Here is a 25,693-nt window from a genome sequence, read left to right as displayed (position 1 = left end):
CGTCAACTATCAGCAGGAGGGCGGGGGAGCCTCGCTGCGGGGAAGCAGTGTGTGGACCTGTCAGCACAATTTACATGATGCCGAATTTAACAAACACATTTAAATAATTGGTTTACACGGCATAATAGGGACGATCGTCCGTTCTGTGATTCTCCAGAGCACACATGTTATGATATTAGGGTCATGCAGAGAGAGAGAGAGAGAGAGAGAGAGAGAGATGTGCGCGCGGCTTGTGCATGTGTGGATGGTAGAGCGACAGTGAGAGAACGTGTGTATGTTTCTGGAAGTGAAACGAGGAAGCAGAAAAACAGAGGTCTGTGATGTATTTTCTGAAACAGAAGAACAGCTAAATAAATGCAACGGCCTCCCAAGAANCGAGTGGACTGAGGTCCAGCTGAAAGACGGCGAAAGGCAGGCACCTACGTCACGACTAGCAAAGTGGTGTCTCCTTTCGGTGAAGTGATTAACGTATGGGTATTCCTCGACATATTTGACGGCGTCAAAAACGCACGACACATAAATCAACTTTCGGGTCACCGCTAGACGAGTAGAGAGTAGCTGCTATTATACGAAACTATGTTTCCCCCGCCCTGACCGGGTAGACACACAAGCTTGGAAAGGACAGCCGAAGGGTACTGGCATCAGCTCCTGCCCGTCTGTCGTTGTCGAAGTAAAGTTATTGGATGAATCGAAGTTTACTGACGCCTCTCTCCACTCGAGAAGAACCTCTCCCGGCAACGGTAAATAAATCGACAAGAAGACAAAGTCTTTTATGTAGTGTCTGGAGCAAAAAAGACGAAGGTAGCAAAAGGTAAGGTCTTTGTATGGTGTGCACAGAGAGTCGACAGCGCAGGGATTTTAGAAAGAGTAGGAAGAAAAAAGACTATGAGTAGTGCGTGCATGGCTTCCTTCTGCAGGTAACGGGTAGACGCGCTCTGGCGGCGGTCTCGTTCAGGATCCGAAAATACAATTTAAATATTTTGTACACTTATTCCACTTATTCCTAGTGTGCCACTGGTTACGGTGCCGCGTGCCAATGCTGGCACGCGTGCCAGGGGTTGCCGACCCCTGCTCTACATCCTTCACTTCCCACAATGCAACTTGATGGTGTCATTGGACCATTCTTGATAAATACCAATGTCTTTCAAACTCTGGTTTTTATCACAGTCTTTGGTTTTATGAGCAATGCATTATATTCCCAATGAAATAACCCTTATGTGTAAAGCTGGTACCAGTGTGTTGGTCTGCCTAAATAACAAAACAGATGGAAACATGACTAAAGTATCACTTGTGCCATTCATTTTACCTAGAATATTTTCAGGAAAATACCACAATAATAGCAAAGATGGGTTTAACCTGTTGATATACATACAACACTTTCACAGTCTTAGCAGTAGAAGTGTGTCAAATGACTAAATAGTGAATCAGTTGGTGGTATAAAGTTAATGTTGGTTTCTTGATTAGCTAGTGCACATTAACTTCATATGACTATGAAGTCGTAGGCGTTACTCATCTCTTTTTGCTCTGATTATAATCTTTCTCCACTGGGAATGTCTAATAAAGTAGATAACATTTCCATATTTCTTTCTAATAAAAGAGGTTATTAGAATTCTCTGTACAATTATCATAAAGTGTATTACTGTTCCTCAAACAGGCACAGCTGTACATCCCTGCCTTTCCTCCAACTGATCCTCAATTAGTGCTTCAGACAGAAATAAATCAGGCCTTTTATCGTTCCCAAAGGGACGTTTCCTTCACAGCTGGCCATTAAAGGCTTCAATACACACACACACGTAATGAACACAAGCAAGTGTTTACAGGGCTGTTAAGTACAGTCAAAATATGCTTGTTTGAAAGAGGGAAAGCTTCCCCAACATCAGTACATATATTTAAAATGATTTGCGTGGGCATAATTCAGTTTTCTGTCCATAATAACACCTATATTTAGGACTCGTATTCTTAATTTCAAAGTGTTTTTTGTACACCTTGGACACTCGGCGGCACCCATGGGACTCAAACCCTGACATTTAGCTTATGTTTCCACAGGTGTGTCTGGTGGGAAAGTCAAGAAACTACCAGATATCTCACGAGGCCGAGGCAGAGGAGCGAAGAGCTCATTACATACAGAGCCGCCAGAAAGCCCCTGGGGCCACAGTTCAAAGGTCAGACATCAGAAGTGATGGGAACTGTTGCCATGGAGAGGGAGACCCTGACAGGACCCCTGACAGCAGCTGGGGAGTTGGTTTCCAGCCCAGAGACAAGGTGGAAACGGTTCGAAACTGTGCTGCTCTCCCGCGGGACTTGGTCAACGGTGTGGTCCTGCAGGTTGCTAATGTAATCCTGGGAATGACTGAAGAGGATGGCGGAGGGTCCTCCAGTGACTGGAATCGAGGAGGTAAACCACATCACCCACATAACACTCCAAAAATCAGTCTCCCTGGGCATGAGCTGCTACAGAAGCGATGAACAGGCTCAAATTAAATCCAGAGTAGAACACATTATCAGAGAATCTCACTGATCCAGTCATGTTATTGTGCACTTTGGGAGTTTCTGCATTCATTACTTCTGTTGCCGAGCAGCTATAAATATCTCCTACAAAGGGAGAGATTAGTATCTACTGAAGCAGGGAAGTTGAGGAGATAAGGGCCAAAGTTTCCAGGCTGGTTGGCAAACGTTACAGATACTAAGGCTGTGATAGGACTTTTTATTATTACTAAGTCACCTTAAAGAACCACTGCTTTGAAACCAACACAATACTAAAACATTGCAGGTGCTAGCTACACTCTATGGATCTACAGACACAATGTTTTAGTTTAAGCTTTGTCCTACATTTTAACTGGTGTATCTATCAAATCATTATCATTGTTTACATCTCTTTTGCTAGGTGTCTGTTTTTCAATTGAATACATTGTGTGATTTTAAAGGCACCTGCTATGGCATGAATTCAACTAGATTCAAAATCTGAGATAGTTGCTTCTGGCTAAGCTAGTTATGTTAGCTTTAGCAGGAGTTGGTCTGTTGTTGTTTTTTTTCCTTCAGGCTTTAGGTTTAGCTGATTCATTTAACTATGTGCAACTAGTATTTTTACACTGTTAACAATAGGTCAGTAGGCTACATGAAAAAGGTTACATTTTTATAAACAGATGGTCAATATTCAATAAGTTAATTTAGTTTTAGCTTTGGCTAACGCTAGCAATAGCATTCATACCATTAGCTAAGTTTTGTAGCAATCTATAAAACCTCTAAATTTGTATACATTTGTGTGGCATATTATTTTTATATGGTATAACAGATCTCAAAACATAGTTCAGGTATTAAATGGGTAGTTAAACATTTTATACATTCATATAATTCTAAAGCCAGCAGCTTGTTATCTTAGCCTAGCACAAGGAATACAAACGGGGAAGCAGCAAAAGTGAAAGGGTATGTTCCAAAACAACACAAAATAATCTCTTCTCACATTCCTCAGTAGCCTACTACCTTAAAATATATTTTCATGTATTCTATCCCTGTCCCCCTCTTGGCATCATCCAGAAAGGCTTTCATGACACACAGTGACGCCACTTTGAACTCCGTAGCTATCTCTCTGCCAGCCGCACTTCCTTCACTGCGTGCTACAGAGAGTGCCACATACGCACGCCGCATCACACACACATATGCACTGCCCACGCATCACCTTTGTCAACGCCTCCGCACCACTGCTGCCACACACACACATCCCATATGAAAGAGATAAGGACATAAGGAATACTATGATTAAAAACTGAAAAATTATATGTCGTGATGTCAGTGCTGCATTTAGTTGCAGAAAATATGAGGGAGAGCAAATGAAGGGAGTCAGTAACCCTGTATAGAGATGACTTGATGAATAATGCACCAGCATCTATGATTTATGCATGAGAATGCATTTGTATTGAGGTATTCCTACCAGTTATCTGAAGGAACAAAGGGTAAATTCAGGGTGAACCAGCCTATATTGGAAAAATCCACAAGAACCTCAGTCATCGAAAGGCATCTGAGATTCAAATTCTCTCCATTTGAAATGGCCTCTTCAAAGACTGTGAGGATTTTTGATGTTTTAATCTACTAATTTTTAATATTGGAATGATTACTTCTGTAGATCTTTGGTTAAATAGCTTCCTCGCTTTAGTGTAAGCCCAAATGTTGTTAAACACAAACAGTCATTTAACATTTAAATAACAATAATTAAGGGGAAAGAAAGGTACATTTTTGAATGTGGGTGTAAAATACTGCTATCTAGGGCTAGGGTTTTTATATTCATAGCAATTGAGTATTAAAAAGTGATTGTTTGGCTTGTGTATTACAATTTGTACAAGTATCTTATGATCAAAATCATGAGACTATGTTTTACTGAAGCAAATGTCATTGTGTGAAGCCAATACACAAGCCTTGCTGCTGCTACTTCGCTTCATATTTGTGCAATGAGGTTTAAATACTGTATAGTCGTTATTGCGTGAAAGTTGCAAACGTGTGATGCTGCTACTTTAGCTTTAAGTAGATTTACTAATTCATGCATGCTTTACTGCTGACCGGACTCAGGTAGTTATGTAAGCTGCTCAGAATGAAAGTCAGTGTATACTGTAGCTCTCCATCTAACATGTACTCTTTACTCAATGCAATATTTTATCATTTCAAAAGACATGTACAGTAAGCCAAAAGTTCACATGGTGTCTCATGATGATGTTCCTTGTATAGTTTGCACATCTATTATATACATGTTCGAAACATAGCCTGCATTAAAGAGAGAGTGGGTACAGTATTATAACGGACGGGTGCATTCAATTCTTTCAAATTTATTCCCACAATCCTTCAGAAGACCCAGCTGTTATTCTTTGCACAATCATCATCCTCCCTCCCTGATTATCTCTGCTTGGAAGTGATTCATTTGTTCGTGTGTGTGTATCTGTTTATGACTAATCTTGCATAGACTACTACTCGACCCATGAGCCTAATATCAGCTGTGCTAATGTATGACTGTGTTCAAGGACCTCTTATGGTTTCACAATTAAAAAAAGAAATTATTTGATGGACTGTATACAGTCATTGACAACTAACCCCTTGGTGATCAACAACTGCTTCAGTAGCAAAAGGCCTTTCCAGCGTACGGGGAAGTTAAAAGCAAGCCTTGACTTGTATGTTGCAGGCCACATTTGGGCCTTTTTTGGGCTCAAAAACTGTAATCAGTAAGTCTAATTTTGACCCGGAGCATCTGCAGATTAATTCTATACTCGATATGTGTATTTCAGGGCCATTCATTTAGAGGCAATTGATTGGGATTATTTACAATACAGTTCATTTTTTATTTTGGTTATAATATATCTTAATATGATGAGTACATGTGTTCTCTCAATTTTTACACAATTGTATTTTATAATAAAAAAATAAAAGATAGTTCTGTTCCTTTTATCTCCTAACTTGAACCCTTTTGATAACTCAGATTTTCGGGTAAAGCTAATGCTATTTTTTATAACAGATTTCTCTTTCATTTTTTACTCCATCCAGCCTGATTCTGAATTGGCATGAGCAGCAAAAACACAAAAAGCAAACAATCACCGGCCATCTCTGCACAAGGGACATTTAGCCTTAAAAATGTACTGTACATCAAGCCGATCAATTAATAATCATCTCCTTTGGTCTTAGCCAAGCACAGTCTTCTCTGTCAATACTGCCCCTCTCCCATTAATCCGCATTAACTTTGTAGGCATTAAAGGGCAGCTCGAAACGTTGTATTGATATTATATTAAGGCCTTGAGCTCCCTAGAGTCTGGGCTATAGGACGGCAGTCTGCCCAGATTCACAATCAGCACTGGACTGCTTTTGGCCGTTCCGAGTGTCTGTGAATGTGGGAGTGTGTTGCATATTTTAGGTATTAACTCAGCAATTTCACCAGGATGCATTTGGGTGGAAAATATGTTTCAGAAAACTGAGAACAATCACCATCAAAAATGTCATGTAGAAGTACAAATAAAACTCCATATATTGTCTTTCAAATTGTACATTTATTTATTTGCCAAACTGAAGACAGATCAAAAGCGAAGGAAAAGATATGACACATTGAAATGCTCTCATTCTCAATAATCACTAGGCCAACAGTGCATACCTGAAATGAAGATTGCATTATGGTGTCTGCAGATTTAAGTCAAATATTGTTAGCACGAGTGCGTTTGTGTCCCTCTCCAATATGTCAGAGAAGAAGGAGGCAGACTGTCAATTGTCCAAACTAAAGGTCAACCATGATTGAATTCTCTTCTGGGGGTAAAAGGGCAACTCCAAAAATACAGAAAATCTCATTCCAACGCCCTTTATATGCTTACTACTCGCTAACTTGTAGCATAGGCATTTCAATAACCACCCTTAAAATGAATGTCCCAGTGGGGGGTGACAACAGTGACTCACGCACTGAAATAGATGTTAGTGGGATGCAGCGGTGAAATGCATGCTGGTCGCTCTGACAGCTTGTTTGAGCAGCTGTAATTGAGCACATTTCACAGGCCTTACTCGCACAGAAAGACAGTGACTGAGGTGTCCTTTTAAAAATGTTCCAACATAGCATCAATCACATTTCACTCCATTAGCATATTCTGTAGCATATTCTCATAGCACTGCCTCTCTTGAAACAACTGGCTCCAGCCAATCGCCTTCATCTGAATCTTGTTTTGAACTCTGTAGTGGTGGGATAAAAATGATTTCTGTGCATGCCTGAGGCAGCTTGTTAATATATTGATGATTGTGACATCGATAGACCTCCTCCCGCTCCTTTGTCACTCGTGTTTGCTCTTATCTATCCCTTTCTCCCCCTCCTCAGGAAGCCTCTCTGTGAACGAGGCGGCTGGGCTGATGAAGCAGGAAACCCTGCAGCTCCTGAAGAAGGAGTGTGGAGGCCTCCAGACGCTGCTGAAGAACAACCACCAAGTCTTCAGAGGTAGTTGGACCATACGCTTTATATACATTCTCTTAGCTATCATACAATAGAGGAAATTGTGTGTTTTTCCCTAAAGGGCAACATATTAGGACTACAAGTGTTTGGACACGTGGATTTTAACAAAGGGAATAAAATATGGCTGGCCAATAAATCAATATTTTGATACTAGATTTCGATATCATTATTTGGCATATTGTCCTTTCCCTGTTTTTGAAAGGCTATAATACGTCGATGTGATTTTCTAATTTTCACAATATGTCTTTATCAACCAATTCAATATCGAAATTACTGATGGTTATGTATTTGTCAAAAATCTTATTGTGTCTACATTTTTATGAGATATTAATATCAGGTATTTGGTCTTAAATGTGTCTCTCTATCGCATAAGTCCTACGATATAGATATTTTTAAAGAGGTCCTATTATGCTTTTTGGGGTTTTCCCTTTCCTGTAGTTTGTTATATAGGTTTTTGTGCATGTCAATGGTCTGCAAAGGCTTAAAAGATGTCGTAGTAGAGGCACAAAATACTGATATGAACCTGAAAAATGACATAATATTTATTCTTTGGTGAAATCCAATAGTACATTTTCCTCATTCCCTCAATATTCTTAATTTCCCTGTCATCTCTAAGGTCTCCCACTTTCCCCCGTACAAGTCAGATATCTTCCAACACAGTAACTCAGATCTTTGCTGATGATTCAACCAGGTGTCGTCTCTGATACGCAGTAAATATTATGAGTTCTGGATCCTGAAAATAACTCAGGCAAAAAGATTTATTTGTAGTTTTTGGAAGGAGCACTTCATTCTGGAGAGGCTTTAAATCTCGTCATTCCTTCTCTTTCAGTGGAAGGAGGGCGGGTGTATATAAGAGACTGGCGGGACAGGAAGGCCTCCAGGGCGGATACAAAAAGAAAGCCCCTCGCCCCCGGGGCCCTGAAAACTCGCGCCTGCTGGTTCTACGACCACCACCCTCAGCGCTGCCCCCTGCAGGCCGAACTCTGTGCCTTCGCCCACGGACCTGATGAGCTGCGACCCTCGACCAAACCTCTGAAGAAGATGAGACACAATGCCTTTATTTGAACTTGAGGAACTTTCCAAATGAACACTATGTGTATCTCTGCCCATAGAACTTCCTGAATAAGTCTCCACTCCCAGCCCTGAAGCCACAAAGAGGAAGAAGTTCAGATCCAAGCAACATTACGTCATTTCTGGGAAAGTTTTACAATATTCTCTCCCTCTGAGCCAGATGCAGCTTTAGCTTTCACTGTTATAGCTCGCTGACATCTCTAATTTCAAATTATCCTTTTATTTATTCAAGGAATAGATTTTTGTAAAGCTCAATTGTACACTGAATATCGCTTAAAGTGTATTTCAAACTACATTTTTCCTTTTTTATTTTAAGATAATGAAGTCCTTTATAGACTTTTCTTTTGCTGACCACTTTTCAACTTTCACTGCATAAAAACTCTAAAAGCTGTTATATATTTCTTTGAAGGCTGTTAATTCACCTCAAACAGGTACTTTGAGGTTCACAGGCAGGGCGGTGGATAAAGAACGGACGGCGTTTGAACAAAGTAAATGTTAGTGGCATGAATTATTTGTAGGCAGGAGTTGAGGGGTGAGCTGCGTGTCGTCCCCTCTGGACGGGCGCTCACTGCTGTGTCTCTCTAACAGCTGCCTTCACCCCGTGGCTCAAATGTCAAAAACAGTAAGGCCCACCCAGGGACTGCAGCATGGTGATGGGAAGTATGTCCTCTGGGTTCGTTTATTAATCTCCGTGCCATCAATCTCAAATTATTGATGCAATAAGGACAGACTATTTAGATCAATCACATTCAGATGAAGAATTGAAATTGACATTAAGATGTGGAAAATGCTGTCAGGATATTTTTTTAAGTCAGCAAGCTGTGTGCAGTATTCCCTCATAAAAGCTTCACACGAAAGGTATGTAAGACATTTACTTAGTTTTTATGGTATTTTATGGAAGCCTTTTTCTGCCAGGTAAAGAAAACAGATACCCAAATGTGTATGCATGTGAGGCTGGCCCGTTGGATTTTTCTGTGGATGTATAGAGAGGCGAAGTCCCTGCCTTTCTGGGGGACCTCCATGGGACCTTATTTCGGAAAAAGTATGTATTGAAGTCAATGTAGAGAGAAAGATTATCTTTCGATCCCNTTTGAATTGTGCTACAAATTACACATGTCAATTTAAAAGATAATTTTGCAAGTCAAAAAAATAAAAATGTGTTGTAAAACTGTGAAGTAACACTTTTTTTTGTGTGAAACCGCTCAATGGACTACATCTCCCATCTCGCACCACACACCAAGACGGCCGTCACGTTGGCACATTTCACTTCTCTCTTCAAGAATGAGGCTAAAAGTATTAAAAGAGGTGAAAATTACTACAAGTCTAGGCCTGTTGCTCTCCCTGAGATTTCTCCCATTTTTTCCCTTTAAACTGTGGGGTTTTCTCTGGAAGTCTTTCCTTGTACGATGTGAGAGTCTAAGGACAGAGGGTGTCGTATTGTCATACTGATATTCTGTACAAACTGTGAAGTCCACTGAGACATAACATCCATACTGTGGTTGACATGGAGATCCTTGGTAACATACTATGAAACTGGATGCCCCCGTATCCTCTGCAGCTCAATGGCTGTGTCACTGGGCATTGATGAAGACATACATGTGTTTAGTCTGACCACAGGTTCGACACATGGAGAAAAGGCCTAAAGCTGTAATTGTTTTCTGAACAATTGGCTGTTGATGGAAGGCCATTTAGATTTAAGTGATGCGATAGATTAAACTGATTGTGGTTGTGTTTTGACAAGTAGTACTCAGTCATAATGTTCACTAGTGTGGGTTTTAATGACTTACTTAAATAATTTCACCATCTCCTGCCCTTCCCCCTTGTGTCATTAGAAATTCATCCTTGAAAATATTTCTGCAGCTCGGGGTCTGAAAAGATTTGCCGATGCAATCGACCTGCTGCCCTACATTTAACTACAGAGGATTGAGACATGGAGGCGTTCATCTGCCAGATCCCCAACTCCACACACATTTACAGCCATTCTTGCTATGACTTTTTGAACCCAGTTTAATAAGCCATCATTATGTCTCCGTGTCTGCCTTGCACCAATGCCTAGAGACCAGAGGAATCTGCCCTCACGTAAACACTGAATAGGAGGTCGGCTGCTCCTCACCCACCCAAAGAATGCATTTTAGTGCCAAAAACAAAAACTGCTGCAATCAAAAAAACAGTTTTTTTCTGCATACACGTACCTAATAATTAAACTGTCATGTCAAGTCTGAGCTGTTCTGGTCCTATATTCTAAAAAATGAATGTAATATAAATATATTTGAAATAGATTATAATCTGCAAATGCTTATTTTTTCCAAACTTTTCCCCAATCTTTGCTTTTTTCTTGTCAGATAAAGGGAAGTCACTCGGGTCGAACTGCTCACAACTTGTACATTTCAATACTGGGATGGGGGATTATGAGTATGGGCTGAAAGGCAACAGGCTGAGAAGGGTGAGAACCAGTAACATATTTATATGGGAGAGATCAATAGCTGCACATATCAATATGAACACCTGTTTGTGCAGTATTGATTTCTACATAATAGGATTGTGTTGCCTTTTCAGTGGTGGACAATGTAAACAAAACATTTTCCTTGACCTTCCAAAGTAGATCTTTCTTACACAACGTCTGATACTAAACAGTGTTCAGTTTATATTCCAAATGGTACTTCTCATGTTTGAGAAATTCTTTCAATTCTTCTTGGTTTCTTACCCCTACTCTGTGCTATTCCAAATAATGATTCCCCATCAGCTTTTAAAATGTCCCCCGCAATAAATTAAAGATGGTGAAAGGACAGATGAAACACAGAGCAGAAAGACAAAATCCCTCCCAATGCCTGACATCTAGGTCATGGAGAAGTTGATGCATCTCTGTGCCTAAACCAACATGTCTTCCTCTGTTTGCCTCATGCTTTATTCAGTGTGCCACTATATGGCCTGGTCACGTACAGCAGCCTCTCTGAGCGAAGGGAACGGTGTACCAATGTGACGCTGACAGCTGTCACTTAAATGTATTCTTTTGTTTGACTGTTGCTGCCCTAAAAAAATCTTCTTTCCCTTCTCAGTACACCTCCAGCTTTTCATTTTCACAATGATAACAGGGGCAGATTTACCCACTGTAATTTTTGAAGGAATTATTTATTTCAGACATTGGATGATAGATTGTATTAGCTGTTGCTAGCTAATCAAGCTAATGGTTGTTTGAGAACTGTGTCCTGGCGTCTTGTATTTAAAACAGTTGCTATGTTTTACTTTTAATTGTACTTTGTTAGAGGATCAATCAATGTTTTTTGGCGAAAGTAACTTTGATAGGTTTAGATAATGGAGCAGGAAGGCTGCTAAATAAGTAATCCACGTGTTACACCGTCCCAAAAATGCTACACAGAAGATGTATTTGTTGCAAACGTTGTTTTATACAAATCTAAGATCTAACCAAACCGAACAAATGGCCTGGATATTATGCTAGGTAAATGTCGGTAGTAAACCGGTTAACTAACGTCGATACGTATGCTAACATGGTCAGGTAAACTGTGTCTCTAGCATTTTGTTTCATGAAGTGATTTTAGTTTTTATATTAGAGGTTGGTTCATCTTAACCCTAAAAAACTTCTTATATTCTTAAATTATATTTATAAAATAAGAGGTAGTCTTACCTTTGTTTAGATATGAATAATGGATTAAATGGTCCACTTTGTTTAATCAATGTGTTGAAATGACGTTGTCCTACTATGTGTGAATTTTTTTACCTTACTTAACATCTGCTCTAGCTATACAATCGGTGAGTCACCTTTTAATTACTGTCAAACATATTCTGTAATAATGCAATATCTTTTAGCTGGATGATGTTGAAAGTACTATAAGGCTATTGTATTTAATACTCATACAGCAACTGTTTCTAACTTTGTCTTAATTAATAAGGAGCTTCTTGCAGGCTTTTCCAAACACATAAAAGTCCACAAACTTAAATCCTCTCCATCTTGACAAGTCATTTTTGATATTCTCATCCAGGCACTCGATCAATATCTCAAAGCTGACAACCAGATGGTCACACAGATAAAACATTTCTAGTCTTTTTTTAATGTAATCACTACCGACTGTGTTATACTCATAGACTGTATATATAGGTTATTCTGCACCTGCAGGAGACCTCTTTTTACCCACTTCACCAAATGCAACACCACCTCCCTCGACCTTCTTCATCACTACTCAGACCTCGGTGACACTCTGAAGATAAGGGTGTTAGGCTGGTGCTCCCTAGTGTGAACTGTGTGAGAGAAAAAGGGTCAGATAGGAGTGTGTGCATGTGTGTGTGGGGTCACTGTGTGAGTCACTGTTGTTTGAAGACGTACTTCAAAAAGATGGCGGTGGAGAGCACCAAGCGAGGGCGGTGCTTCTTCTCGACACAGAGCTAGAAATAGACAATACACATGGGCCATTCCTTGGCATTTACACAATTCACACAGTTTAAATATAGGCTAAAGTAAAAAGTTGTCAGATCAATTAAATGTGTATTTACTGATCCATCTCATTTGTTAAATGTACAGTATGTCCAGGGAACACAAACCCTGTCTTTTTAACACAAATTGATCCACAGCATCAAAATACTTTTCAAATTGCCACTTCGGAGCCAATCCTCTGAATTAATATTTGATGAGATGTTAATTTAATACGGTGTTCTGCACAAAATGCGATGCCTCTTAAAGTGTGATTCTCTCCCAGGCCTTTCTAGTAAAATTGATATTCTAATCCTCCACTTCCAACCATGGAAATATAGATTTTCTTTATTTGTGCACTTTTAAAATGACCGCCTGGTGAGCAACTGTAGTGTCCAAGGAGCATGAATGTGGAGTGAAGGTGTTTACACATATTTCTAATTCAGATCAAGCTTTTATAAAGATGTTTTTGAGTAAAATGTCACATGTGAAGACAACCAATGAATGGTAAACCAAACCTAACAAAAACTGTTACAAATTAACAGAAATCAGTGGTGAGGGTAAATGCTTTGTGCAAGAAGTGCTGATGCTGTGTTATTGTAACCAAACATTTACGGCATCATTACAGTATAGACAAACAAGCCCAACAAATACATTGTTAAGTGGTGAAAAAAGACACAACTTGTAAACAAGTTTTTTTCCCATAGGTTTGTTTGGTCTGAAAGGGACAAATATGTAACCATCATAACTAACTATTTGTTATCTTGTGGAATAAAAAAACAGTGATGACATGTAATTAGTTTTAGACAATTACAGTTTTTCCACACTGCTAAAATGCATTTTCTTAGAAACAGGGAGCCCAGTTGGGATGACACAAATGACAAGTCTTTGATTCAAAACTATCCATACAATCAACAAAGTCAAAATCTTTTTCTTTATAAAAACAAAAGACACGTAATTAAAATTCATCAGTGTCTCATTGTACAATAACATTCTTTAATGATTTGCGTAATTAGCTTACAGAACTGAACAGTATTGTATCACTCTCCCAGTACACAAGCATATTCAGTTTGGTTTCATGATGCAATATTACATAATATCTTTCTGCTTTTAGTGTTACATCACGCCTTCGACGCGTCATCATGGGAAGAACGTTTACTCCCATGAGTTAAACCTTCACTTACTTGCTAAAGTAAAAAAAAAATGCAACTTACCAAAATAAAAGCGGCTCAGCAGCTCTAATATGAAGTGAAAATTGGGGTTACCATAGAGTCACAAATTAGGAGAGGGTGTCGTTACCATGGGCGACGGGCCAAGGTGACCCAGATGGCACAACAGCAGCTGATCCTTTTGGACCTCTGCGCTGTGACAGCTACACTTCATAGCAAAACCTCTCACACTGCATTACCCAGAAGTCTCTTGTCAAATCATGGTTGCAACCCTGATATTGTTGCATAATACTTGGACATAATCCTGCATAAATGATGTATAAAAAAGCATCTGCGTTTACCTTTCATCTAGCACAGCCTCTCTAAATACAGTGTTATAGTTGTGTGTGTGTAGGTGTGTCTGCTTGGAGCCAATTAGGAAAAGTGAAACTGTTCAACTGGCCGCACAGAATAGGGCAAACAGTGTCAAAAACAGACTGCTGCTGTGCTGTTTGTTCGTTTAGATATGATACATTTCCTTTATGTGCTGCATCAAGTAGAGACAGGAGGCAATCTGCTTTGTTTAGCATAGCACGAGGGCAATGAACAGAGGGAAACAGCTAGCTTAGCTCTGTCCAATGTTCAAAAATAAGCCAAAGTCAAAAATACTTCTTGAAAAAAGGTCCAGTCTGGCCCACTGGATGACTTAAAGGGAAGTAATTGTCATAATAATTGAAGCATAAACGCTGGATACCTTTTTTAACCCCCCCGGCTAGCTACGTAGCTTAACACAACAAAGGCTAACGCTACGCAGGATTTGCAGTGATGTTTGTCAAAAAGAACAAAAGAGAGTGAAGAAAAATGGACCAATTACTTTTTCTTGACAGCTCTAAAAGAGAAGCCAGTGTGGTTGTGTGCTCATGGCAGTGCCAGAATCAGGCTTCGAAACAACAATAACTGAGAATGGAGAAGATAAATTAGTTGTTTGCAGGTTTGAGGAAAGAGCAGTGTGTTTTTATTCGTAGTTGAGAGATTATCAAGGTTTCTCAGACTATTCATTTATTGAGAATGTTTTCAGAAGGTACTTTCTTTCAAGTAAAAGAAAGGCAAATATTTAGAGGTGTTGTTGCTTCTAGGTTGTTATGCAATGGTTTAACTTGTCAAGCCCTCTTGAGTTCACTTTGGGCAGTAAAATGAACCTGAAACCGAGGATTTAATCTGTTCCCAAGCATAGAAGAAAAACTGTGGGTTTTAGAAGAATTTGAAATGGTCCAACAACAGTTCAGCCAAGTGACTTCCTGAAGTTTTGATCAGTTGTCTGACAAATTCACCGTTTCTTAAGAAGTAGTTAGACCAAATAACACCTTAACCTTCAACATTTAATTTTTTTTGATTGAGTATGGATTAAAATATAGCACTTTTTGGACATTAAAGCATTACACAAATACAAATATGAACTTAAAAAATAGCATAATATGTATGCAGATTATTGATGTCATAGGATTTTGTTCTTGCAACTGTATATTTAAATCAGAATGACTCATGAAGTATGTATACCGCACTTACCTTTGTACTATGCAAGCACTCAATCAAGTGAAAGAAATGGGCCTGAAATATTTAGTGCTGCAGTCTTTGAGAGTATTGTGTGTCATAATCATGTTACTGTCAGAAACATGACCATGCAACGACATTAAACATGGGTGTACAATGTAATCTTGGTTGCATGCGACAACACAGACATTTAGAATAAGGAGGGACTTCCTGTGATTGAATATCCCCCTGCTAATGAGATTATCTAAATCTTTAACACCAAAAGCCACATATAGCAGACACCTCCATTATTTAAACCAGCCTGCATGTCTACAATCAAAAAAGGGCATTGACCTAAAATAGCTTTCCTCAATCTAATCGTGCTTCGACAGAGAAGTTTGATCGCCTCGTCTTTGCTTTTAAAGACTCCCTCTGCCTCCCCAGAGACGGAAAGAGGGGGAGACGGTGGCTGAAAATAGCACTGGTCTAAAAAAAGGATGAATCAACGCTGCACCTTATGCTTAATTAAAGATTAACGAGAAATTGGGGTGTGGTGGTTTCTCAACGACTCGCTTTACTTCTCTGATTAGGGTTACGTAACACATGTTAATACTGCATGGACCAGGCTGAAAAAGTAATGACATCTGCCGGTGTGGCAGAATCAATCGTGCCATTACAGGCGGCAAAATGAAAAGCATGGTGTTCTGCCGTTGCATTCATTAACTGGCTCACAGCTGCCACATCACTTGAATCACCCTGATTTGTGTAAAATGTCCCTGAATTAATGATGAAACCCTCCATGAAAAGGTCCAAGCAGTGGACCTTAATTTGTCATATTTCTGTTTGAACTTTCAGACTTTTATCACTAATGAAGAGTGTTGATCCCGTGCTGCACATAAATGACCCCAGGATCTCACTGATATACATGTTTAAAAGAAGAAAAACATAAATTATAGTATATGTTTTACTCAGTTTCTATATTTCTAATAATAACATAATATATAACTCTTGAAACCTTTACATGACACAACCGAGACATTTAAAGTCCATTGCTTCATTTTCTCTTCACAAATAGATGTAATTCCACTGAATAAAACACACCGAAAAATAAGAATAACATTAGTCCCCAAAGTTTCACCCAGAAGTTTAAAGTTAGATAACCAGACACTTGTGATTACATCATGCTGTTTCGTGCTTTTGAAAGCCTTCTTCTTTTATTAAAGCAGAATCTACTCTAAGACTTGAATCAGTGTTCTGTAAAGCTGCTCAGTCAAATGTAGTGGCATACGTTTTCACAAGTTTTGAACAAGCCATATTTAATTTCGTCAATGCTGTTTTTGGTTTTGGAAGCCTTATTTTATTGTTTTTAAAGCAAAAGCTGAACAGAAATCCGGCAAATATTAGCAGTGGCAAATGTTTTGAAGTGAAATAATTCCTAATTGAACCAAAATGAATATTTATGTAAAATCTGTAAAGCTCCAATTCTTGAGTTTGAGTTCATAGATCAGTTATTGTGTGTACGCACATTAACACAACTACACTCACTGCACCTACACCAGGTGGTGTGTAGGTCGCTAGCAAGCTCCAGCTAACGTCTGTACAGGTGGTAGGCCTATGTGCTGTTTGGGGGGAATAAACACATTCTGGTGAAACACTCACACATTATATTATCTGCTTTACATTCTGTCAGAACCTTCTGTCTACATGAGGTCTCTTATTTCACACCCTCTTTAACCTTTGCAATAAGCTTCCAGGCTTATTTTCTTATTAGCTTTGGCTAATGCTAATGATAGACAGGGAAAGCTCTAAATGGTTCTTGAAAAATAATTAAAGTTGACTGGCTTTTGTAATAAATTATATCAGCTCTTCACCTTGAATGAACAGCAGCTTCAGGATGACTTAAAACACACTCTTTTTTTTATAAAAACACGCAGGGGGAATAGTTGTAGGACAAGGAAATATCACACCCACACACTTGGGAACTGCCTGGTAAAAATACAGTCTTGTGCTTCTGGCAACTGAGCCGTGAAACTCGCTCACCGATGCCTTGAGCTTTTTTTGGAAGTGGAGCAGACTTCCTTTGTGCAATACAAGCCAGCCTCTTCTTTAGTCCTCATGTTTCCACTGTCTTACTGCTGTACACCTGACCTAAGGAACCAAACTGCCACTCCACAGCCTTTAAATCCTTATAAATATCCGATGTGTGCATCTGCTGAGTCACCACACTGCAGGTCCACATTTTTAAGCCCATTCGAGCCTGGAAAATGCCCTTAAGATGTTTTTGGATACAGTCTTGCCCTTAAGGCAAATAGGTCACGGTAAAGGTAAGAAGAGGATACTGTGAGAGGACAAACTGCTGCCACTGGGGATTTAGCTGAACATATGTGTGTGGAGGAAGAGAGAAGAAAGTAGCCAGAGCTATAAAAGACAATGTGTGTTTATTATGGCTATTAAAGCGCCGGAGAACTGGGAGACAGCTGGTGAAATTATATATTTCATAACATACTCACTGGCTATTAGAGAACATGTAAAACGCCACCGTTGCAGTTCAATTCCATAACGTGTAAAACCCCCGAAGTGCTGAAATAACAAAAAACGTATATTTGGATCATTGGGAAATCACACTCATCTTAATATTCATAAGCTTTATTTGGCATTGACAGTTAAATGAGCCACACCCTAATTAGTTTGGGTTCTACACTCTCAGTTTTCTGTTCTTGCATGGCACATATGAAGCAAGACATTCTTATTCATTTCCAAAACAATGCCCTTATTTTCCCATCGTGAATGACAAATGCACTGTAACACTTTCATTCGGTGACGATCAGATATAATCCGCTGACAAACTGAGTCACTTTCACGAGTTTGGTGAAATTCGTCAGTTTCCAACTGACTCATTTTACAAATTAATGAATTTCTATACACATAATATTGTGCTAAAAGATTGAAGCTAAAGCTGGATGCCACCAGTTGATGATTCATGTGACAATGCAAATGGAATTGAAGAATTATACACATTCAATGACAGTTTGTCTTTACTTTTAAGACATAGTCTAAGGCAGGGGTGTCAAACTCAATTTCATCGCGGGCCACATTCGCATAAAGGTTGCACTCAAAGGGCCGTTTGTAACTATATAAATATATAATATATATATAAAATAATGTATTATATTACATTATTGCCTCTGAATTGGATTATTATCGGATAGGATAATAACTTAGTAATTAACGTCTGAAAGCAGAAGTCCAGGGCAAATAAATGCAAGTCTCTTCAGTGTACCCATGTCACAAAACGAGATGCATTGTGGGACATGTAGTTTATGGGCAACCTGCTTCTGTAAAGTGGCATGTAACCATATTATAAACGTATTATATTCTTTGCAAGCTCTTGCAGGGCCACATAAAATGAAGTCGCGGGCCGGATTTGGCCCCCGGGAATTGAGTTTGAGACCCCTGGTCTAAGGAGTAGTGGGCAGCCTTTTAAAAAACAGCTTTCCAGTTTATCTGTCCAAAAAGTACCCCCAAAGAATGTCAACTTTCAAGAATGCCTCCAACATGGTGTGGAAATACTACATAGTGGGTGTGCTGCTCATAAACAGGGTTTTTGTTAACTTTACCTAATGCCACTGCCCTGCAAAGCGACAATGGGTTAAATGACTCCTGTGGGAAGAGTGCTAGTTGGCCACACATGCTATCATTTACAACATGGGACCATGGGTGGGTTTTGAGACAAAGGGCCCCTGGACACAGACTTGCAAAAGGCCCCACCACCAACCTTCCTAGGAGCAAGACACATAGACTTTATATGTGTTTCCTATTTTTGTCGTTGTCTGAGTGTATTTATAATGGTAATGCATCTCGCTGTGGTTTTGTGTCTTTTTGTGGTCATTATGTCTGTTTAGTGTCACATAAATCCTAGAAATCTCAGAAAAAAGGTTTGTTTCCTTCAACCAACTCTTACGTAATGCTAACACCAACAAACCCAGGGTGGTCCAATGTTACAACAGCAATTGTCAATACTAGCAACGTGAAGACATACAATAACATAGTTAAATCTGAGGGAGATTGACAAATAAGGAGCAAGTGAAAGGAGAAATCTTACCCACTTCGTCACAGAATCACAATGAACATTTATACATTTATGCTCCCCATGAAATCCATCTGCGTCACATTGTAATGGTATAATGGAGTAAGAGAGTCATTAACATGTAGCCTTTTGTTAAGGATGACAGTGATGGGCTCATTATTGGACAGAAAGATGGATAATTTAAAAAGCAGTACTTTACACTACACTATACCCAATGCAGGGCACCGTAACTACTCTCGAGGTGGCAAATTACAGCTGCTCTGTCTATGATTTCCTCAAAAAGCACTGCTTGTTAGGTCTTAAAATGATCACATTTAGAATGTCATATTAATATAGTGCTCAAAAATACTGCCTGGGCTACCTTTTCTTTTATTATTGCAGACATATTCCCCCAGGATGCTAAGAAGAAACCAGTGAGGATCTCACCATCTAATATCAGCATTATTTAGCAAGTATGATTGTTTTTAAATATACAAACAACACCTTCAATGTAACAGTGTTTTCATAAATGTACCTTAATGTGGTAATCCAGAAGATTATCATTTTAATGAAAGTGTCCTCAAGTGGCTTCCTATAGCAGAATGAGAATACTGAAAACAGCCCAAAGAGGACAGTAAATAGGACAACACATATTTGCAGTATTACCACTTGTGTGTCTGGGGCGGTATTCTTAGAAAAATACTGAATACATTTACTGCCAATACAAACTAAAACCTCTCAGTAAAAGCATTTAAAGGGGCTCTATTATGCTTTTTAGGATTTTTCCTTTTCCTGTGTGAAAAATAAAACTTTTTTGAACAATAAAGCATGTAAAAAAAATTCATTTATTTAATTGTTTATTTGGCAGGGACAATGCAAAGTAATGAACACTTAAAACATTCAAATGTGTCAAGCGTAACAGTGCCAGATTTAGCTTTGAGCTAATTTCCATCCGCAGTCCCTCACATAAAACATTTAAGAAAATTACATTTTACAAACATAGCAAAAACAAAATACAAGATATGCAAAAAGTGCAAAAGAGCATGTCGCAGTAGAGGCAGAAAATACAATTTTGAAACCTGAACATGAGCATAATAGGGCCCCTTTAACTGGTGACACAAAAGTTGAGTTTTATTTTGAAGTACTCACTGGAAATGCAATGTGTTTGTCAGTGAGCTCGACAAGGACTAATCAAAAATGCACCTCGATAACAAGTCTGCATTTTTTGACAGCAAAGCAGTTATGAATGAATATTAAGATGAGTATGATTTCCCAGTTATAAATATTGCATGCACAAGCAGTTGCACGTGTGATCTCTGTACATTATTTCTAAGAGCAGTTCATTGTACCCTTCCAGTATAAGGCATGTGAGAATGTGTTCTTCATCAGTGTGCCGGCACGTTTTATGAGACATGTCCCCGAGTTTCCTGCCGGAGCTATCCATCACGTGCTGGCTGCTCTGCTCACTGGAGCCCCGGCTAGCTTCAGAGCGCTCCTGTCTCCTAATGATAATGAATGCAGTGTGTCTGCACAATGTGCTTAGTGGCTCACTGTCAATCTGTTACACTCACACTCAGGTTACAGTCTGCTCCGGCTCTGGATCAGCCGCTGCCAAGACAGACAGTTCCCCTGCTTCAGTGTGTGGTCATGAACTCTCTGCAACAATACATGTGTGACCCTGTGGTTCCATTGAAGGAATGCTCTTCCAATCCAACGCAAATACAGTCGTCAGCAGTTTGAATTATTGCTGAACTATTCTTCCTCATATTTGTTTGCATCCAGAAGTCATAAAGAAAGTCTTTAACTGTATGAAAGGTCTGATGAAGAAATCAATAAATAGGCAGGACATCGCCTCTGGGTCATTAATAAAACACTAAAGGAGTCCTTTCATATGTGGCTTTATGTGGTCTGTCCTCATTGGGTCAAAGCAATCTATTTATGCCCCAATCCACCCCCCCACACCCATGCTATCTCTCCATCCACTCCCCAGATAAAAGAGGCCTCATTGGGAACAAAGCGCTGGGTTTGACAGAGGTTCGGACACCTGCAGCGGATGCTTGCTCAGGTTCGATAAAACGGGGATGGGTGAGACTATTCGGTAATGAGAGAGATGAGTGAGCCCCATGACAAATGTGTGATGATGCACACATGTCATGAACTAAACTCAAAAATAATTCCATTCTTTTGATTTGCTGAAAAAGCAGCAGGAGGTTTTATAATCTACTTGTCATAACAACCCACATGTAAATTATATTTACATCCACATCGAGAGCATGGGCTGCCAGAGATGGTGCGATATCATCCCAGACTGGAGTGTTGCTATGGGAACATGACTCATCACAAGCCCTTCCTGCTTTACCTGTGGCAGCTGCACAGTACTCATGAAAGCTATTTCATGCTGCTTTTGTTTGCCAAGCCGCAATTTTCAATAACATATATGAGATGTCGGGGACAACACAGGTGCTAAAAAAGGTTTTGTAGCCAGGCGTGGCTTTTTTTAAACTCACAAGAGGTTCTATTTGAGTCTTATTGAATCAGAATCCGTACTTGGATGACTATTTAAGAGATCTTTGTGAAGCTTTAATAAAGTTTGCAAAGTATACAGTTGTATTACTATAAATATCAATATGTCTATGTCAATACGTTCTGAATAATATTTATTAAAAAAAAGTCACCCATCCTCATAGACATCTTCAAGGTGGCCCTCATGATGTTGAGCTAGCATTAAAACTTGAGAGTAAAAAAGTTCTAACAGAGACATACGTATACAGTACGTTGGACATTTGTGGACAGTTTAGTCTCTGTGTGGTGCTTTAGGTATGTTGTCATACACTGAGCCGTGTGGAGGAGGCCCATCTGTCACACCAACACTAACCCTGTAAACAGAATCCTGAGCTGTCATTCACAACAGGCCCACGTCCTTTCATCCTTACTGGTAACTTCTCAGCAATCTGCAATAAAACACAAAATGCAACTCAGGCAGTATACGATACATGGAATATGTCCTTCATTATGTGTAAGGTGGGAGCTGTGGTGTGTTACTTCAGGTGGGTTTGTTTATAACATGGATTGTTTGCTGTTTGTTCAAAGTATACCTAACCTTAGGTTCAAACATTGATCTGTACATGATGGATCGGAGTATGTGTACATGGTCATTAACCTTTGTATACAAAGGTTAATGACCTCTGACCTGGTTTCCAACCCTAACCTGATCTCCATCCTTATATTGACTCAATATGAGCTCAAATTAAGAGATCATATGTTTGCCAACCTGCAGACCAACTAAGCTATTTATATGCACACCTGATGGCAACTGAGCCAGGAGACAAGGTGATGAAGTTTGAGATGAATTAGGACTTTATTGGTGGATTTGCACATTTTAATGTATTTGACAAACTCTGAAATCCTACATTCTAGGCAGCATGTGGTCAACCAATGTCAATATGAAAATCAAGCTGCAGAAAACTAAAACTTGGTTTAAATAATCCATCCCATTAAGCTATTATTGTATAGTTAGTCAGTGTAGTGTAGTGTAGCTGCAAGCAGGAACTGGAATACATTACTTAATAATGGTGTATTCAGATACTTGTGGGAAACAACAAAGGCTAGTTCTTATACCATAACAGTTTGATAAACCATCCATGTGTTCGTCTTTTGGTCAATACAATAACATTTATTTTGTAATTTTTTGCTTCGAGCCTCATCGTTTACCACCAATATTAACATGGCTTAGAGGAATAGTTCAAACTAAAAACACCTGACTGAATACTGAACGTTGATGGATTATCTAATTAACTTGAGGATGGGAAATCAATCAAAAATCCATTGACATGTTCTGAAAAAGGGTTGGCAGTAAAACAAAAACACAAAAATAGTAGTAAATGAGCAAAAATATGTAGTTTCATATATGAATATTTAGTATTTGAATAAGACATGATCAAAGGATCCATGCACTGCTTGTTTGTTACGTAACGCTGTCCAGAGGCATCATGTTACTCACTACTATACAAGACAGGTGCAAGCTCCCAGTGACACTCCAGGTACCTGCGGGGGGGATTTCATTACTTTGCCGAGATCACACCTTCTCTGTCACTTGTCTTGCTGCCTAAGGGATGTTGTGTTGTATGAAGGTCACACTCTGTTTCCTTAGATCACGGGTTGGAACGGAGAGTTGTGAGCTTTCAGAGCATTCTTTGTTACAAGGCAGAGGTTGTGAGCCGGCCACAAAGATCTACTTTCTCTCAGTGTGCTCGGTTCCGTCGTGCAAAACATTCATTTTGATGCTCCATTTGTGCCCTCTGCTCTTTTCATGATGACATCGAATCCAACAATGTAAGCCTGTTAGGTCTGCAACTAATATTTACTTTCATTATCGAGGGTAACTTTATTTACTGTCAAAAAAGTTCCTTGTTTATTGGTCTGCAGGTGTACATCCTAACTTCTACTACAGGGGGGTAAAGTGGTGAGACCATGGACCCTTCCCTTCCTATATATCCTACATCTAACCACTTGCATATTCAACCTCCATTTTGTGGTTTCCACACAATTGCTTTGCCAATAATCTGTGCACACACACGCCTCACATTTGAGAAGTTGGTGCCAGGAAAGTTTTGCATATTTCTTTGGTAACTTGCACATTTATTTAAAGAAATGTTCACGGACCAAGACAGTGGTTTGCAGTCAGGGGATCATAGGACACTCAACTCACATTTTAGACAGTGTGCATGGCCACTTAAATGTAGGTAAGTAGTATATATAGTCAACCTCTATTTGTGAAACTTTGAAAACCCCTTTGACCTTACCCTAACCATTCCAGGTCAATGCAAAACCACTGCCATCTCTCAAGAGTTTAAAACAAACAATTCTTACAATCCAGACACAACGTGAGGAACCTAAGCAATTAGCTGAAAGTAATATGGGCTTCTGTCTTCTTTACTTATAATTTCAGCATTATAGGCAAGTTGAACAACACTTTAACGGATGTTAAGCAACAGGCTGGGAGCCGTTATGTGTATTCGGTTAAATAATTTAAGTTATAATCAAGCATAAATGGTCAACATTAGCTGGTTCCATCTTCTGAAATATGGACATCCAAATCCTTGTGTAATGGACTGTTGGTCTGTAATATGGCTTTGGCCATTTGCGGTCACATCTAGGCCATTTATTATTCATTTCACCAATATTGCACCTGTCCAGCTCATCTGATCTCCTAAGGATCCATTCCTTACTTCCCATCTGTGCTTGGACTCATAATTGAGTTTCTTTTTCCGAAGCAAAGAGCTGGAGATCAGTGTCTTCCTCCCTTTTAGTCACCCTATAAACTAGCTTTAGTGTATCGTATGATGTAGAGTCCAAAACGTGGAGTTGGCCAGTCTTTCTGTCTCACCGGATATCTCGCTGTGTTTGAATTCATTTGTTAAACTGCGACCAGTCTTTGAGGCATTTGAGAGGAAACCTAAAACTGCAGCAGCTGATTACCCAACACACATAAAAGCATCCTCTAAAAGCAATCTCATTTGTGGTTCTGTAGAGTGCCTCGCTCTGATACCTCGGTTAGGTAATACACCGGCGCTGAGAGAGATATTGGAGGTGACACCCCATCAGACCTATAAATAGCTTTGCACTTCCCCCCCCCCAGGAACCCAGCTGTAGCTTTCTCCCAGGCATTTGATCGCTTGTTTATAAGGTGACTGACATCCCCCTCTGCTGCTTTGTTTCTCTGACTCCAAAACACACTCTGGCACATTCACACCTTCACATATGAAAGACCTTCATACGCTGCTGTGCTGTGATGCTCTTCAGAGGCAGTCACTTCACAGGTGGTTGGGTTTCCCTAGCGTACATTTAATGGTGACTCACTTAATCACTGTAAATACTCAACTATCATCGCCCTGAGTAAAGTTTATCCTATGACATTAAATAAATAAAAACAGAGCACTTAATTGGAGGGGGTGGTGATTCAGGCACAAGCCCAGGAGCCTCATAACAAGTGGGAGTATAAAGCGAATGCAATGGAGAAAAGATATACAAAAAGCCTGCAGGCTGTGTCTGACCTCAGTGAGTCACTGTCTGCAGGCTTCTCCAGGACTGGGCATGACTCAGTAACGAGTGCAAACATTTCTAAAGTGCACTTCTGTCACCGGCTACAGCATTTTACTCCAATTTAGGAATGTTATGCCTAGTGTATTATGAGATAAAGTAAAACAAACAGTTGTGGCTTTAAACTCCTCTTTCAATCCTATTTCTTTTAGACTTTCCTCTGAACCAACATGGTTTCTCTTTTGGGTATATGGACATAGACAAATCTAAAGAAGAAGAAGAAGAAGAAGAAGAAGAAGAAGAAGAAGAAGAAGAAGAAGAAGAAGAAGAAGAAGAAGAAGAAGAAGAAGAAGAAGAAGAAGAAGAAGAAGAGCAGATTTGGGGGGATGGTAGTGAACTGTTATACATAACAATTTAAATGATTGGCAATGTAAATATCTACAATAAAGGAGGGATAT

At 39.5% G+C, this 25,693-nt stretch overlaps 1 protein-coding gene across 2 annotated transcripts in view; it reads left to right on the top strand.

The window, feature by feature from the left end:
* The window catches only part of trmt44 (tRNA methyltransferase 44 homolog), a 15,827-nt gene extending 6,744 nt beyond the window's left edge, over positions 1-9,083 (top strand). Inside the window, exons 9-11 of one of the 2 annotated variants that reach the window (XM_010779505.1) lie at positions 2,047-2,395; positions 6,827-6,943; positions 7,788-9,083. In XM_010779505.1, coding sequence (XP_010777807.1) covers positions 2,047-2,395; positions 6,827-6,943; positions 7,788-8,023 — 702 coding nt within the window. In that variant the 3' untranslated portion in view covers positions 8,024-9,083. Of the gene's footprint in view, positions 1-2,046; positions 2,396-6,826; positions 6,944-7,574; positions 7,718-7,787 lie in introns of those variants that run through there. The other variant, XM_010779506.1, reaches the window with a different exon arrangement.
* Positions 9,084-25,693: the final 16,610 nt, after the last annotated feature.

This window comes from Notothenia coriiceps, unplaced genomic scaffold (assembly GCF_000735185.1).
Source record: "Notothenia coriiceps isolate Sejong01 unplaced genomic scaffold, NC01 NC01_scaffold00020311, whole genome shotgun sequence".
NCBI classification, from domain to species: domain Eukaryota; kingdom Metazoa; phylum Chordata; class Actinopteri; order Perciformes; family Nototheniidae; genus Notothenia; species Notothenia coriiceps.
This window is presented reverse-complemented; position numbering and strand designations above follow the sequence as displayed.